We start from the raw sequence: 16366 nt of genomic DNA, 5'->3' as shown, positions 1-16366 counted from the left end.
GGTCGTGATTCTGCCCACCAGGAAACGGAGGACGCGTCTGTGCCCCTTTTTCCCCGTCTATTTACCCTTGGAGGACCCAGGTTGCAGGGCAGGCTGTGACTGCCTCTGATGGCACCTTTTATAGACCCTCGACTTGTTATTGGCGACCTCGTACTTTGGCTGAGTGGCCTGAGCAGGAGCCTGTTGTGACCTAAACCTAGATTTGGCTGATGCCAGAGTCTGGAGGGGTGTGCTGGGCTCCTTCATGCCATGCAGCTTTGTATCTGTTTGCTCCATAAACAGAGCTTTGCTGTCAAACGGTAGATCCTGCATGGCAGCCTGCGCTCCACTGGACAGCCCAGACAGCAGGAGCCACGATGCCCTTCTCCTGGACACCGCCGAGATCCTGGCGCGTGCTGCTGCATCTGCCGCATACGAAGCTGCTTGCAGGGATGGTCTGGCAGCCGCTGTACCCTCCTCCACCAGCACCTGGAACTCTTTCTTATCACACTCCTGGAGAGGATCCTTGAACTTCAGCAGGGAACCCCATAAATTGAATTTGTACCTGCCCTGGAGCGCCTGGTGGTTTGCCACCCGCAACTGAAAACTTGAGGGAGAATAAAGCCATCTCCCAAAAGAGTCCAGCCTCCGCAAAACTTTATTTTTTGGGGTAGGGGCTGGTTGGCCCTGCCGCTCCCTGTGGTTGATGACTCCAGGGAGTTGGGTGCCGGGTGGGTGTCGAGGTACTCATACCCCTTGGTGGGTACAAAGTACTTGCATTCCGTCTTCTAGAGATGGGGGCCAGCAAGCCAGTGCTTGCCACAAGACATTTGAAATTTTTGCCACCCTTTGTGGAGCTACCCTGCCCAGTGCCGAAGAGGGCAGCACGTTGAACAGGGTATCTGAGGGCTCCTCCAACTCCTCTACCTGGAGGTGGAGGCTTGATGCCACCCTTTTTAAAAGTTTTTGATGACTTCTAAAGTCCTCCTGCAGGATGGGGCCGTTATTGCCTCATCTGGGGAGGGCGAGGAGGCTGGCACGGTGCTCTGGGTGCCCACCAGCACTGGGGAATCCATCACTTGGTCGGACTCTGGGCATGGTGCCGAGGACGTATGTCACACTGACCCCCTCCCCGGAGGTCTGAGATGGAGGCTGACGGTGCCTCTGAGGCTCTGGCTACCGAGCGGGCCCCCACCGGGGGCTGTGTCGGGGACACAGTGCCCACTGGTACCATTGGGCCCGCCACGGGGCCCGGGGCCACTGCACTGGCTGCGGCACTGACAGGGCCTGGTTGTTCAGCCTGGCTGGCCTGTCCCACGGAAGGGTGACTACAAGAGGAGGCTGGGCTGACAAACAACCTGCTGCTGTCTCAGGACCGGGAGGAACAGCGGTGCTGGGAGCAACATTGCCCACGGGATCGCGACCTCGATGCGGAGGACCGGTACCGTCTGTAACTGCTGCTCCGCGACTGGCTCCGACAGGCAGACTCATGACTGCGAGGTGCCGGCGATCGACACCCTGGACTGTGGAGGTGTTGCTCTGGTGGAGTCTTGGAGCGGGATTCTGAGTGGGAACAGTGTCGACGGCCGTGCCATGACCAGCCACGTGAGACAAGGACCTCTGGCGACGTCTGCCTTGGTCCCATCTGTACTCACTCCGTGACGCGGACTTGTGCCGAGAGTTTCAGACAGACGGCACCCAGCCAGACAGTCTGGTGGGAGTTGAGGGCGATCCACGTGGACTATGCCCTGAACTGTTGCTGGGCGGCGAACGGCGTTGGGAACATTCCCTAGACTGAGACTGGCGCCGAGCTGGGGGCGACTTCGGAGAACCCAGCGGTGGCTTGCCCCTAGAGTGTGGTGCCAGCATTGGCAGCGCTCCTGGTACTGGCATGGACATGACTTCCCAGGCCGCCTGCAGGGCCTCTGGCGTTTCCAAAGTGGCTGGGCTACTCTGCGCTACATGAGTCGGAGGCCTTGAGGCTGGAAGGGATCGAGGACTGCCTGACATGGGTCTAGTCTCTGCCCCTGGTTTCCCTCGGTGCCGCTACAAAGAAGACGTTTCCTTTGCCTTCTTGTGCCCCGTGCACAGGGAGCAGTGCCGACTGGTCAAAGGCGCCAGAAGGTCGCCCGGTGCCGACTAGGAGCAGACCACCAGAGTCGGGGTCAGTGTCGACTCCATCAAAATAGCCCAGAACTTAATCTCTCAGTCTAAGGTTTAAACAACTTGTAAATCTTACAACGATCGCTGATATGGGTTTCTCCCAAACAGCGTAAACAGTCTGCGTGTGGGTCACTCCTTGGCATAGACTGCCTACAAGTGTTGCACGACTTAAAACCCGGGGCGCAGGGCATGCCCCGGCCTGGGCATTCTAACTGAACAGCTAACTAACTACAGGTACTAACACTGAACAAACAAAAAGTTCTGGGGACGAGCTACAGCAAAGCTGGAGTAGAGTAGTTCCGATGCACCTTCACTTGCGGCAAGAAGGAAATGAGGGTGGGGGGAGTGTGCAGCTCCCCTTATACCGCGCCATGGAGGCGCCACTCCAGGGGTCGCTGGGACTATTCCCCCTAAGGGTACTGCTAGGGGGAAAACTTCCGGCACCGGTGCACGTGGCAAGCACGCAAACATATTGTGGAATACACATGAGCAAATCACTCGAAGTTCTGATACCTTCTTCACATCAAGCGGAGTGAGGAACTGAACAGAGGTCTCCCACATCCCACATGAGTGGCCTAATCACTGGGCTAAAAGTTATAAGGATGTCACCATCACCACACTTCCTTCCTCCTCACTCACCTCTTCTCACTTTGTGAACTGGATCTCAGTCCTGACAAAAATTCGTTTGTCCTACACTATTTGTTGAATTTGTATCAAATTTTTGAGTTTTGCTCAGCTGAAAAATGCATTTTTTTGACAAATAGTTTAGTTGCTGAAAAAAATTTACCGAAGTATAGTAAACACTGAAATCAATGAGACTACCTGAGGAGTGAAGGACTACTTCACATGAGTAAAAGCAGGTCTGTACTTAAAGAAGTTAAGTGAAGATGCTCTTACACCAATGAGAGCACTTCTCTCATTAGCATAGATAATCTACCTCCTTGAGAGGCTGTAGCTATGTCAACAGGAGAAGCTCTCCCACCGACATAGCGCTGTCTACACTGGGGGTTAGGTGGGCATAACTACGCTGCTCAGGGGTGTGGATTTTTCGCACCCTTGAGAAATGTTATACCAATATAAGTCTGTGGTGTAGACCTGGCCTAAGAACACAAACTCAAATTTAAGAGCAAATATCAATAACTACTAACTGTAGATCAAAAATGTTCTCCTCTTACCTTAATGCAGAGTAGACTCCCAAAGATAGGAAAGTATAGTCAGGATCATAGTACAGATACACAGAGGACACACAGTATGGAAGAACATCAATTACACCCACAGCAATTATCTTCCCATCTAGCCAATACTGCTGGTGAAAAGAACCATAACCACAATCAGGACCACTGGGAGGATTCTCTGCCTAAAGGGAAACAAAAAAAAAAGGGGATAATTAGTGATTAAACAAGTTTTCTGTATAAACAAAACTGAAAAAAGATAGCAGAGAACAACACACACAATGCAATCTTATTCCACACTACACAGGATGGACACACAATTTGAAGACCCTCCACTTCCATACTACATATGTTCTCTATCACTATTAAACAGTAATGCAGTGTGAAGTCTCCATGAATACCTAAAATCTTGACGTATCAAAATCAAATAAGATGGACAATCCATTCCTGTTTTGAAAAAACATGTATTTCACAGAGTTAGCTTTATAGCTTTCAGGATGGTGTCAATGCATGGTTCTCTCTATAGTCGTGATTATTAGTCCACACTTTCTGTACCAAACATCAGAAAAGTGATTCTGCTGAAATTAGGAGAAATCAAAATTATCTGCATTTTTTCCAGGATTGTTTTATGTGCAATTTAAAGCACTGTTGCAAACGATACTTTTAACTGAGATGGCTGTGAGTCTTTTCCTACTTCTACCTTTATAAGGGACATGCCACCAAAGGTGTATGTCATTTAATATAGTTATTAATAAATGCTTTATATTTCTTCCACTGTCACTAATAGCCTCTTGTTGATTTGTTAAGAATTTATTTTTAAAAACTGTATGTAAGATCAGGGTACTGAAGAACCAAATTTAAGCTTTGTAGTCTTGCATACTGTGTAACAGAAGATAATTCTTATTGGTCTAAGCACTTAGAACTGTAAGCAATGTTCTTAGTTTATTAGCAATGGGGAGCAAGAAATAAAGCAGGAAAGGTCTGTTTTGACTCTTTTCCCTTCAAAGAAAGGAAGTGTGCAATCTTATCTTAACACCATGCATTTTTAAATAAAACAAATAGCTATGTAGGATCTGAATACCATGTAATGATTCTTGTATAATATATAAAGGATCTAGCCTTAATTATTAAAGCCACCATTTAGACTGAATAGGTCCTACAGAGATCAAAAAATTTGTCAGAAAAAGCTATGATATAGGAGCACATCCTTGAACTAGTGATGTTATGTTAGTTTTGCAGTTGCTGGAAAGAGATTAGATTTACCCCTCCATGTCTGCTTTATGATTATTGGAACAAACTCATTTTTGTATAACAAGAACCTCACCTGTAATCTTGTTCAGATGAGGAAAAAAAAAACCCATAGTTCTTTTCTGATCAGTTGCTGGTATAGATTACCAATTTCAATGATACAACTGACTCAAGGCTTCAATAGTGTAATCATGTAGCATAGCACAGAGCGCTATATTAATACGAACAATTCTGTCTAAATGTGTAGGTTTGGGATTTTTTTTTTTTATTATTAAAACTAAATTTGGGGACTTATTTTTTGCTTCTCCCATTTTGGAAAAGTCAAAAATGTTCAGAAGTAGGACTCTGAGGAGCTCTTCTCAGGACTTCTCTACAGTATCCCATTGTTCAGACTACAGGGGAACAAACAGCACTGTACTCTAAAGGGCTGTTCTGTAACTCCCCTATGTGGACACCGAGGGCAGAACTAAAAGGTACCTTTTTTGCATTAATAGAGTTCTGTAAGAAGGGCAGGGCAGTGTAGCCATAGCCTCAAATTTCCACATGTTGTCAAACACATATACATTTCCCCTAGAGGAAGGCTGGATGCAGGTCCAACACTGACTCATGCATCTATCAAAGAGTGTTGCTAGCTAGGTTGTTAAATGCATACATGAATAGATGGTACAATATGAGTTACTGTCACTATGTGAACCTTGTTCACTATGTGAATTATTACTTCGTATTCTCTTCCTTTTGGGTTTAAATATGTAACCTTGGTGTTACACTACATACGCTACTAACAAGTTGTGTATATCTTACTGTCAGTAACACTGCTACACTGTTCCGATATACTATTTGCATTTTAAAAGGTCATGCTCTCTGTATGTTACCTAGGGCTTCCATTGCAAAATTATTTTCAAGAAAAAGTGCCAAGTTCAGTGAGGCACAAACTTTGAAGATGAGTATTCTGCTTTGTGGGGTTCAAAAAAAAAACAAACAGGAAAACAATCTTGGCAATGTGCTCTCATACTTAATATTAGAGTAAAATACTTAAATTCTAGTAATGCTTTTTGCTTTACTACAAATTGTCAGGATTTCTGAGGATATAATTTATGGTTTTATGGCAATAATGTTTTGAGTATGGTCCCAGATCAACCCACAACTAACTGTGATGCAGGACAAGATTTTGTTCATGCCTCTTCATTTAATATATTACTTTCAGAATGTGCAAAAAGAGAAGGAATACTTGTGGCACCTTAGAGATTAACAAATTTATTTGAGCATAAGCTTTCATGAGCTACAGCTCACTTCATCCGATGCATTCAGTGGAAAATACAGTGGGGAGATTTATATACACAGAGAACATGAAACAATGGGTGTTACCATACACACCATAACAAGAGTGATCAGGTAAGGTGAGCTATTACCAGCAGGAAAGCGAGGGGGTGGGGGGGCACCTTTTGTAGTGATAATCAAGGTGGGCCATTTCCAGCAGTTGACAAGAACATCTGAGGAACGGGGGGGGGGGAAATAAACATGAGGAAATAGTTTTAATTGTGTAATGACCCATCCACTTTATTCAAGCCTAAATTAATTGTATCAAGTTTCCAAATTAATTCCAATTCAGCAGTCTCTCGTTGGAGTCTGTTTTTGAAGTTTTTTTTGTTGAAGAATTGCCACTTTTAGGTCTGTAATCGAGCGATCAAAGAGACTGAAGTGTTCTCTGACTGGTTTTTGAATGTTATAATTCTTGACATCTGATTTGTGTCCATTTATTCTTTTACGTAGAATAAAACTACGTTATAGAACCTTGAAGTCAAGTTACAGCAATTGCTTTCAGTGCAGCTTCACATGTGTAACTGAGGGCACAGAAAGAGACAGAGGGATGTTCATTCTTTAGTCCCGTCCAAAATTACCTTATTGGTCACTTGTTCTGTTTCAGACAAACAGATTTTTTTTTTTTTTTTTACTTTTAAATGGAGCAAATGTGATGTGGTTCCACTGTGACACAACAGACATGTTACCCTACTCTGCCATCTTTACAGTTACTTTTCAGAGCAGATTCACACTTTAGGCTTAAACAGATTTCTAGTTTCCCCCTGTACAAAAGGAAGACCCCACGTCTACTTCAAAGCGGTCTCAGGACCCTCAGATTCTCTTTGCATTAGTTGTGTTCTCACTCTACTGCATTGTAACTATGCAAACTTTTTCTGCAAAAGGAATATCATGCTTCTGTTTGTTGCACTGTATTCTAAAACCAATATGCTGAATCTTTTTAGTAAGTAGCTGTTTGTAACATATCAATAGCATCTTCTTCAACCCATTACTCTTCTGGGAATAAGGTCCAGAGAGCTGACTTGAATTAACTCAACCTACCAATACCTGAGTCCCTACTTCATTTTGACTTCTAAAGCCTGATTTTAAAAAAAATAAAATTACCCACAGGAGTTGACTGCATTTTAGCATATTCCAAGCATTATTACATAAATTTTATATTTTCTATTTCAACAGGCTATACAAATGTGTGAAATTAGTTTCAAAGAGAAATATGGAAATTAAATTTGCAAAAAGACATCTCAACGTCTTTTAAACACAGTAAGAATGGTCTCACTTTCACTCCATCCCACCCACCACCCCCCAAAAAATCTGATTTTAAAATGGAGACTCTTTATAACTTAAAGAGCTCACATACCCCTTTTCATGCACTTCTTGCATCCTTTGGAAAGACACTCAAAATCTCTGATGGAAGGAACATGACTCTTTTAAATGAAAGAACATAATTTAGCAGCCAAAAACAAGAATTAGAAATACATATAGGTCAGCACATGACTGTTTCTAGAACCATCCGATCACGTATCTGCAGATCAGAGATTACGCTTAAACAATTCTTGTACAAATGCAATTTAGGATACTATCTGTTTACTCTAACTTCTAGAAGCATATACACACACACACACAAATACATGGTTTTCCTTTCCTTGTGTAATATTTGGGCATTCCAAGTTTTCAGAAAAATGCAATGTATTTTTACGTAAAGGAACATAGAGAGAGTACTAGCTTGTGAAGTCAGGAATCCTGACTTCTATTCCAAGTACCAAAAGTGATTTGTTATGTGACTTTGGCCAGAGAAATTTCATTTCTCAGTTTTTTTACCTTTAAAATTGGTACAATACTGTTCTCAGACAGGTATTGAGGCACTTAATGTTTACAGTAAGTTAGAGTATTCAGAGTAACTAGTGGAGAAACTCAAACTGTAAAGTATTTGTTGCAGAAGAATCTTCAGAGCTTATCTTTTTTCTCAGTTCTCTAAAGAGAGGCCAGGGCAGGGTGGCTGGCTGTAGGGATATAATTTATTGTTGTTGTGTGTTTGTACAGACTAGTATGCAGATTAGGTAAGTATCTAAACCCAGAGACTGGTTCTTCAAACTAAGAAGAAAATCATCTTCTAATTAAAATGTATTGCACAACTAACTTTGGCATAACATTTTCTTTACCGTCTAGTTCCCTTTAATCCTGAATTCCACAGTGTTCAACTTAATTATCCATCTTGTCATGTTTTTCACTGGACAACAAGTTCTTCAGAAAGAACTGCTTTTCACTCAATAAATCTGATATTACCTTCTATTGCCAACTGTTTTACATTACAATAACAGAAGGTGGGTTTAAGTGAAGAATTTTTATACCATAACCTAGACTGAAGAGACGATGGGCAGTCAAATTTATTTTGATTGGTACCACATATCAAAAATTAGTCACATGAGCAAAAATAATTTCAACTGACTTGTTTGGTAAAAGTGACTGAATTGTTCAAACAAGTAATTCCAATGATAAAGACCATGCAAGTAGTGTTTACAATATGACCATTTATAAAAGGCACAAGAGAAAGTATTTGGCTATAGTTATTACAAACTAAATGCATTGAACCAGAGCTAAGATTGGAGTACACTACCAAGATTAACATCTTATTTAGGAAAGCTGCAAGCCCTACATCTACATTTTCAAAATATTCCCCCATTTTCCAAAAAAAATTATATGAAATAACCTTGTTAATATTAAACCTCTAAATGGGACAACTTTGAGATTTTAAGGCCTAAAACTCAGATGTTTTTCTTTGCACAGATTTCACCAATTGCTTTTTCAACCAATAACTGCAGTCTGGTATTACTAACATTAAATATGGAACTGACAGCTTGTGCATCAATAGAAAATGTGGACCTTAAACTATAGTGTATATACACAGATTTGTTTCTATGCAGATCTATGCAGATATTATATCAGTTATGTTTTTTCTTATATAAACTATTTGTTCATGAGCAGCTACTCAAGACAAAAAAGTTATTTCTATATTATATCTAATGATTAATTCTTCATTAGGGATTATTTTCACATACATGTTCCAAGAGAAAGCAACACTACTTTAAGCACCAGCTCCTCAGGTGGACCAAAGCTCTTCTTAACACTTTCTGCAAGCAGTCAGGGGTCAGTTTAGCCATTATTTTAAGATAGAACAATCTGCTCTAATTTGTGCCTGCTCTTATGTTCCACTGGTCCAGCACTGTTGGAGCATCATGCTCTTGCTCCTTACATGCACTCAGACTGCACATCACCCTTTCAACAGATGGTTCCTACCCCAAAGAACTTACAATCAAGGTAACTGTGTAGTTTTACTCCTATATAGTCTGATCACTACCTATTCCTGATGAACCTTGAAATACAGCAATTATCACTTGCCAGATGGAATGTAACGTTAACCATAACAATTAAGGAATCATACGTTCTCTCTCTTCTGCTTTGGATGTAAAGACGAAGGTGAGAAGACAAGTCTATACTACTCAAGACAAGTCTATACTAGGGAAAGGAAAGGAGGAAATCTCTTGTTTCTAGTCTAGATACAGTTTTCCCTGGGGTCAGTGAAATTATGGCTTTCCAAGTGCCTCCCCAGTATTCTGTGAACCTGGTTGCTCGCCACGCTCTCAGGGCTCATAGAGGGAATCTTTTGCCAGGTATGCCCTCACTTTTTATTGGAACCCTGCTAATGTTGGAGTTAATTGTGTGTATGTGGTCGGGGGAGGGTGGGACAACTTAAAGGATCCTGTATGCTATCACACTAACATAATGCCCATTTACTAGTCAGACTGAATTACAGTATGTGGTAATTTTTAATTTCTTCAGTTTTGGTGGCTTTGAACAGTCATGCTCACTTCTTCGGTTGATGCAGTGTAAGCTATATATTTTCAACAAAGAGGTCACTGATAAAAGCAACTCTGGAATATATTTGAAAAATGTTAAATCTTTGCTGGTTTTCTTGTAGCTGGTAATAATTCTCTATACCCACAAGGAAATAAATGTGGAATGACTTCACAGTTTGGCCAAATATTTTTATTTCCCATTTCTCACAATATGAACAACTGAACCAAATGTCAGCACTCATATGAATCCTTATAGGTTTCAAGACTGTTACAAGCTTTAAACTGATTTTTAAATTAGCTATGATAGCTAAGCCTCTTAGTACTACAATTTTATATATAACCTAAGAAGCAAACTCACTGCAGTATATAGCAATTATTGGATGAAACCTAAGCATACAATCTGAGGTTCGCTTGCCAATGAAGAAACTATTTTCTCTAAACAATTTCAATAAACGTACATTCAATTTTTTTTACATGAACCAGTATTATAGAAATTGTAGTTTTCCATTATGAAATTAAATAGAATTATTCACACTTTTCTAGGAAAAAAGAGAACTAAACTAAAGTAAATTGTGAAGATTAAAAATGAATGTCACCCTAATCATAATGGGAAAAATATTGGTGTCTTAAATTTACCAATACTGGATTCCTAAGGGGAAATATTTTTGTTTTAAATACAAAGGGTTTCTGCTTTCTTTTGAAAAGAGTTTGCTGATTTGCAAGCTCTTACTATTAGTGTATCTGAAAAGCAATTGGGATTGTTAGTAGTATATAAACAGTGTATCCAACATCAAAGGGAAAACGAAAAACAAGCAAGACATGCAGCTTGTAGTCATGCACTTTGTCATGTGATCCTGACAGCTCTCACACACTAAATTGGGTTGGGATAAGGAGATAGCGGGGCCTTGATCCTGCAAACACTTGCACATGTGCTTAGCTTAATGCACTCTGAACACTCCCATTGGAGTCAATGGGACCACTCACAACACAAAAAATTACTCAGGAATTTATATCTTTGCAGGATTAGAGCCTTGGATGGGAAACCAATTATAAAATCTTTGTACCAAAAAGCATTGTACCCAACAGCTCTGAAGTGAGGATTGTTTATGCTGACATTCATAATCTCTTGCATTTTGAATGTGCCTTAGTTTTAAAATACTTACAGCAGAAGAATGTAATACTATGGGTTATATACTTATGAAGATTTTCGTAACAAATGATTTTGAGTTTTGGAACACTAAGTTTCCCTGAAAGAAAAGGAGTACTTGTGGCACCTTAGAGACTAACAAATTTATTAGAGCATAAGCTTTCGTGAGCTACAGCTCACTTCATCGGATCCACCAAATGCATCCGATGAAGTGAGCTGTAGCTCACGAAAGCTTATGCTCTAATAAATTTGTTAGTCTCTAAGGTGCCACAAGTACTCCTTTTCTTTTTGCGAATACAGACTAACACGGCTGCTACTCTGAAACCTAAGTTTCCCTGAGTTTGTCCTCTACAGATCAAATATGTGAAAATAGACTACTGGTCTTTAAATCAAGAAAGTTGTTTGAATGTTTTTTGTACAGTTCTATAATAATAAAGCTATTAGTTTTATAACTAAAATTTATAGAGCAAATTACTACTTACTTTTTAATTTGATTTCTCTTGCCTAGGTTGGGACAAAAACAGAGAATGGTAATACCCTGACTGAGGTAAAATTCGAAAGCTACCTTCAGAAGAAAACAATGTAGTTGTCCAAATACGCTCATGGCTTGTTTTTAAGGTTCCTTACACAAGTGTAACTCTCTCCTCCATCAAGGAGGCATGAGTAATAGCCATTAGAAACTCACTTTAATAGATAAAAACTTAAGGTTGAAGATTCAAAGGGGAAGAGAGAAGGTTCTCACAACCTTTGTAGGACTAAGGCTCCCCGGTGAAAGAGGAAACCTAACCTGGGGTCTAAGGTAAGTGACTGCCTTAAGTAATCTACTGAAATGCTGCAAAATTTTGACAAGCATCTCAAGTAGTGAATCTTAATGGAGCCAGGATACTTTATCAGTCTCTTCTTGTAAGAGCTCCTAGAAAAAGGAATAAATTCAAAGAAACTGCTTAGTGATACCTTGTCACTGTTGATCCACAGTGAAAACTGTAGAAAGATGGCTTATGACATCATCAGTGTCCAAAGGTGGCTGGTGCAGAGCCTGCTTTTGCATTTGCTTCTGTTGGCTTGAAAGTTATGACCTTGGCTACTCCCTTGATTTTTTTCCCTTGCCCCAGTCAACCTGGCTTGGGCAAGGGGGCTCTTTTTCGGCCCTGGCCCTCCTGAGGAAAGGGACGCCTCACCTCTTCACAGTTCTGCATCTGGGGGCACTGGGAAGAAAGGGTGGTCCCAACTAGCCACCTTCTTTCCCCCCACTCTCAAGTGCTGCAATATCTTCTGAGGCTACTTCTGTTTTAATTTGATTTTGTCCTTTTACAGAGGCTTGCATAATCCTACTCAGTTTATTCTGCAAGATTCTCATACCTTTTTTAACTTCAGATAGAATGACATCAAAAGTCTAATCCATTGGTTGGTCTAGTTACAATGTATTTAAGGTAACCTCATCCCATCAGAACTGAACAAATTAAGTCCAGCAGATGACTACATCTGAATGTGAGGGGAAAAGCAAAGGGTAAGATCTTAAAAGGAAAAAACTCACAACCATTGTCTCCTCAGCTGTAGTCACTTAGCACTAAAACTGATTAAACGAAGAGTTAAAAATGATGACCACCACACAGCTGCTACACAGCAATGCAACTAAAGACGGGGGAGAACAAAGATTAGACAAAAATTTGATGGGCTGGATAAGGAAGGTGAAAAGTTTTTGTATTGATTGGTCTTGGCCTTGTGACCAACGAAGACAGGAAGAACAAGGAGTTTTTATGAATACAGATTAACATGGCTACCCCTCTGATAGAAGACAGGAAGAAACTGCAAAGAAAACTGACACTTAGAAAAATATCAGTTATTTTTATCACAAATTGTAAGTAAGGGCTAACAGGATATAATATAGAATTACCTTATATACCAATCCCATTAATCTTAGTTTTTCTAAAACATCAGAAATTTATTGGCCATAGATGTTTTGTGAACAGCATGAATATAAAAGGTCAGATATAAAAATATTAGAATTTGTGCTGGAGCACAAACTTTTTGTTAGTTCTATTCTTCTAAAATATAAACTACATATTTTAAGCATTGCATAATAAATCAACCCTTAAATTATCTTCTTAAATAGTATCCCATGACTTTTTGGGGGTGGAGGATGGGGACTAACTAAACAGCATGTTTAAATATTTTTAGAAGGGGCAGTCAAGGGAAGAAAATAGTTGTCCAGCCAGCAAACCAGCTGTCACAAGCACATTCGTTCCTCACCCTGAAAGTTTAGCAAAACATGTAAGCTGTGCCTGCTCTGAAAGCTAGTTTGTCTGGTGCATTTTAGAAGGTTAATGGCAAATCCATTGTCCATGCTAGTAACAGGTGTCTTGCATAAAGTTCTGAACCTGAAATGAGGTGATGAGACAAAGTGAGGGAAAGACAGGGCAAAAAGAGACCATCAAGTAGTAACGTAAGTGGCCTGGGAAGAGGACAGATAGGAAGGCTTGTAATATGGGGGAAAGCAAACCAATGAGGGTAACAAAAATATAACAAAAACCTGACTAAGATTTGTTGATTACCAAAAATCTATTTAACAATTATGCTTAATAAAGATTTGCCAACACCACAAACATTTGGAACTTCAGAAGATCGTTTACTGTAGTCCTACTCTTGTCCCCAGTCTTGGTATTTTTGTAAGGTAAATTCTCATTTCTGTGCAGAGAGGACTTCATGTACAAACTCCTACTTGACTTTGCAACTTTCTGTTTTAAGAGCATTGAATTTTCTCCAAGTAAACACCAATGAATACCACAAAAGAGTGTCATCACTGATATGCTTATTTCTACTCACTGAATAATTCTCAGCTATTCTGCTAATATTTATATGGCAGATTGCTGTGCATTGTACCACACCATCAATCTTGCTCTTGTCTAGACAGACTGAGAAGACACCAAAATCTTTAGCAGTGATAAAGAGCTGAATGATTTTTATATAGTCTTAGCAGGGAAAATAGGATGGTTCTCTTTACAGATTTGTATTTTTTTGCTAGAGAGTTGTCTGTTCTTCCACTGTCACTTACTATAGCTCGAAGGAAATAATATTTTAATTCATGTTTAAGAATTGATGGCAATACCTCAAGACTGAAGTAAGTAATAAAGGAAGAATAAAAGGAGTGGGAAGACTATTTTAATATAGGTACTTGCTGCAGCTAATACAGATTAAAAATTCAAAACAAATTCAAACTCACTTAAGGTTTAGTTTTGCTTTGAATTTCCAAAATGGAAGAAGCTGCATCCTACTGGCTTGGCTTGTGGAAATCATTTTAGAATAGAGAATTTCAAGAATCCTTTGGCCTCAGATATACAACCCCTTTTATTTAACTTCATCTAATTGAAGACATCTGTAAGTGGTGCCACACAAAATTTAATTCAAGCTTCGAAATGTCAATAAAAAAATGTCTGTAAGAAAGAATACTAGCATAAACCTAGCAGGGAACTGTACATCAGCATCTATGTAGCCATACAAAATTAGAAATATAATGGAAATCTGCTGCCTGACTTGACGAGGTGATAAAAGCCCTTTTCCTATAAAGTCTAATGAGCTCTATTAGACTTCAGCTTGCAGGAATGTAAAGGGGGTAGATTCAGCAGAGAAAAGTAACAAACTCTCCACACATGGCTTCATTCGAACTCCAACATATCAAATTACTGGTGTAATTACTATAACCTGACAATTTCATTACCATCATGTGGTTGTTAACTCTTTAAGACATACAACAAAGACAGTACCACATTTTTGTTTCCCAGTATTTGTTCTGGAAATGAAGTAATCTCAATCATCATTCCAAACTGTGAACTCCTTTCTCAGTTCTTAGTCACTAGTCCTGGATTCCTCTTTAGAACAAAAGCAGATAAGATTAAAAAGTGATGTGTTCACTTAATTTTACTTTACTTCACAACAAACCTGTTTTTACAAACAAACTGCTAAAATGGGAGAAAATCTTTCTGAAAATCTTTCTTAATGTTGAGTTTGCTTTTTGACCATTTCTAATTAACTTGTATTGACATAATAACCCAAAGTATGACATGAGATTTTATGCATAGCCTCTTTCCCCCTGCCCTCCCCCCCAAAAAATTTTTTTCCATGGTTTTAATTCTTAAAAGAAAAAAGGATATTAAACACACCGAGGCTGACAGATTAGCCATTTTCCAGAAACCTACTAGTGAACCTATTTTAAACCAGCAGAAGAGCCATGTAACAAGCATGCATTTTGGAACCCAGCTAGGGGACTAGCTGTCAGGCTGAGCTAAAAACTTCTGCCAGCAATGAGAGCAAAGGAACAGAAAATTGGTGATCACATATAATCATAAGCATGTAAGCACAGTAAAGATCTTAGATCCCGTTAGGCCCTGTAAACTACTGTGCTTTCAACATCTTGTGAAAATTTTCACTTACACAAAGATTTTCCTGGTAACAGCCATCCTGGTTTGGCATGCAGGCCCCAACATTAAAAGAGTGGATCTTGAAAAGGTTAAAGTCTTATTGCACTTTGTCACAACAATGGATTGAGATGACCAGAATAAAACTTCTGCAAAGCCAACTGATGCAATAACCAATTTACCATTTGCACCCCTTTTAAGCAAAAACAAGGGTGTCTTATTTTAAAAAAGGATCTCTTTCCAGACCTAGTGAGCAACAGCAACCTTACTATACGGTGCATCCCCAAAAGTGCCTTCGGGCTGTGTACTGCCGATGGAATCTTAAGGAAGGCAGAGAAAGGATTTTGTTGATGGCTGAGGAAGTTAATTGCAGCATAGAACCAAACAGGCATGTTCTTCAATTATTAAATGTATTTGTTTATTTATTTTGGATTTGTACTGTAGTAACAGAGTAAGAGAATCAGTTCAGAGGACAAAAACTAGACACTGCAACTGATAAACATTAACATAATCAATTTAAAATAAGACACAGCTCCTCACTTGTTAAACCATCTTTTGTAGGGACAAACACTCACTGAGGCTTGGTACGTTACTGTGGAACATGTTTCATAATTAGTATATGAAGTAAGCCTGGTCTTTAGAATACCAAGTGTCCTAAGTAGCACTGAATGATAAATGTTCTATGTGAGGGTCAGAGAAAGCAGATTAACACAATGAAAACTTTAGAATTTTACTTAACTTCTGCCCCTTTAGTCCCCCTCAAAATATGCCAATAGATCTTGCTGGACTGGCAATGAATTTGATGTTGCTGGAATGCAGGGACAGAAGGCCCTACCCTCTATAATGTTTAAGGGATACTAATGATGCCCTTAATAATTTCATACCTTTCTCTCCCAGACTATGGATAGATTCTGCATTAGTGACTACTACTAAAGAGAAGAGGGAAAAGATAGCATGGCATCCTAAGATAGTTATAACATTCAATCAGATACCTCGCCATTATTTAAAAAGCAAACAAAAAATATCCAACCACGATTTTTTAACATTAACTTAAATCAGTCAGAAATGTAGATG

The 16366-nt window shown here is 39.9% G+C and overlaps 1 protein-coding gene across 10 annotated transcripts in view; it reads right to left on the bottom strand.

Annotated features, from left to right (window-relative positions):
- The window catches only part of ATE1 (arginyltransferase 1), a 230238-nt gene that overhangs the window by 158345 nt on the left and 55527 nt on the right, over positions 1 to 16366 (bottom strand). For all 10 annotated transcript variants that reach the window (XM_043519736.1, XM_038409401.2, XM_043519738.1 and 7 more), the window contains one exon: positions 3318 to 3499. In XM_043519736.1, coding sequence (XP_043375671.1) covers positions 3318 to 3499 — 182 coding nt within the window. The remainder of the gene's footprint in view (positions 1 to 3317; positions 3500 to 16366) is intronic.

Source organism: Dermochelys coriacea, chromosome 7, assembly GCF_009764565.3.
Source record: "Dermochelys coriacea isolate rDerCor1 chromosome 7, rDerCor1.pri.v4, whole genome shotgun sequence".
Classification (NCBI taxonomy): Eukaryota; Metazoa; Chordata; order Testudines; family Dermochelyidae; genus Dermochelys; species Dermochelys coriacea.
The sequence above is the reverse complement of the archived record's forward strand: the minus strand, read 5'-3'. Positions and strand labels throughout refer to the sequence as shown.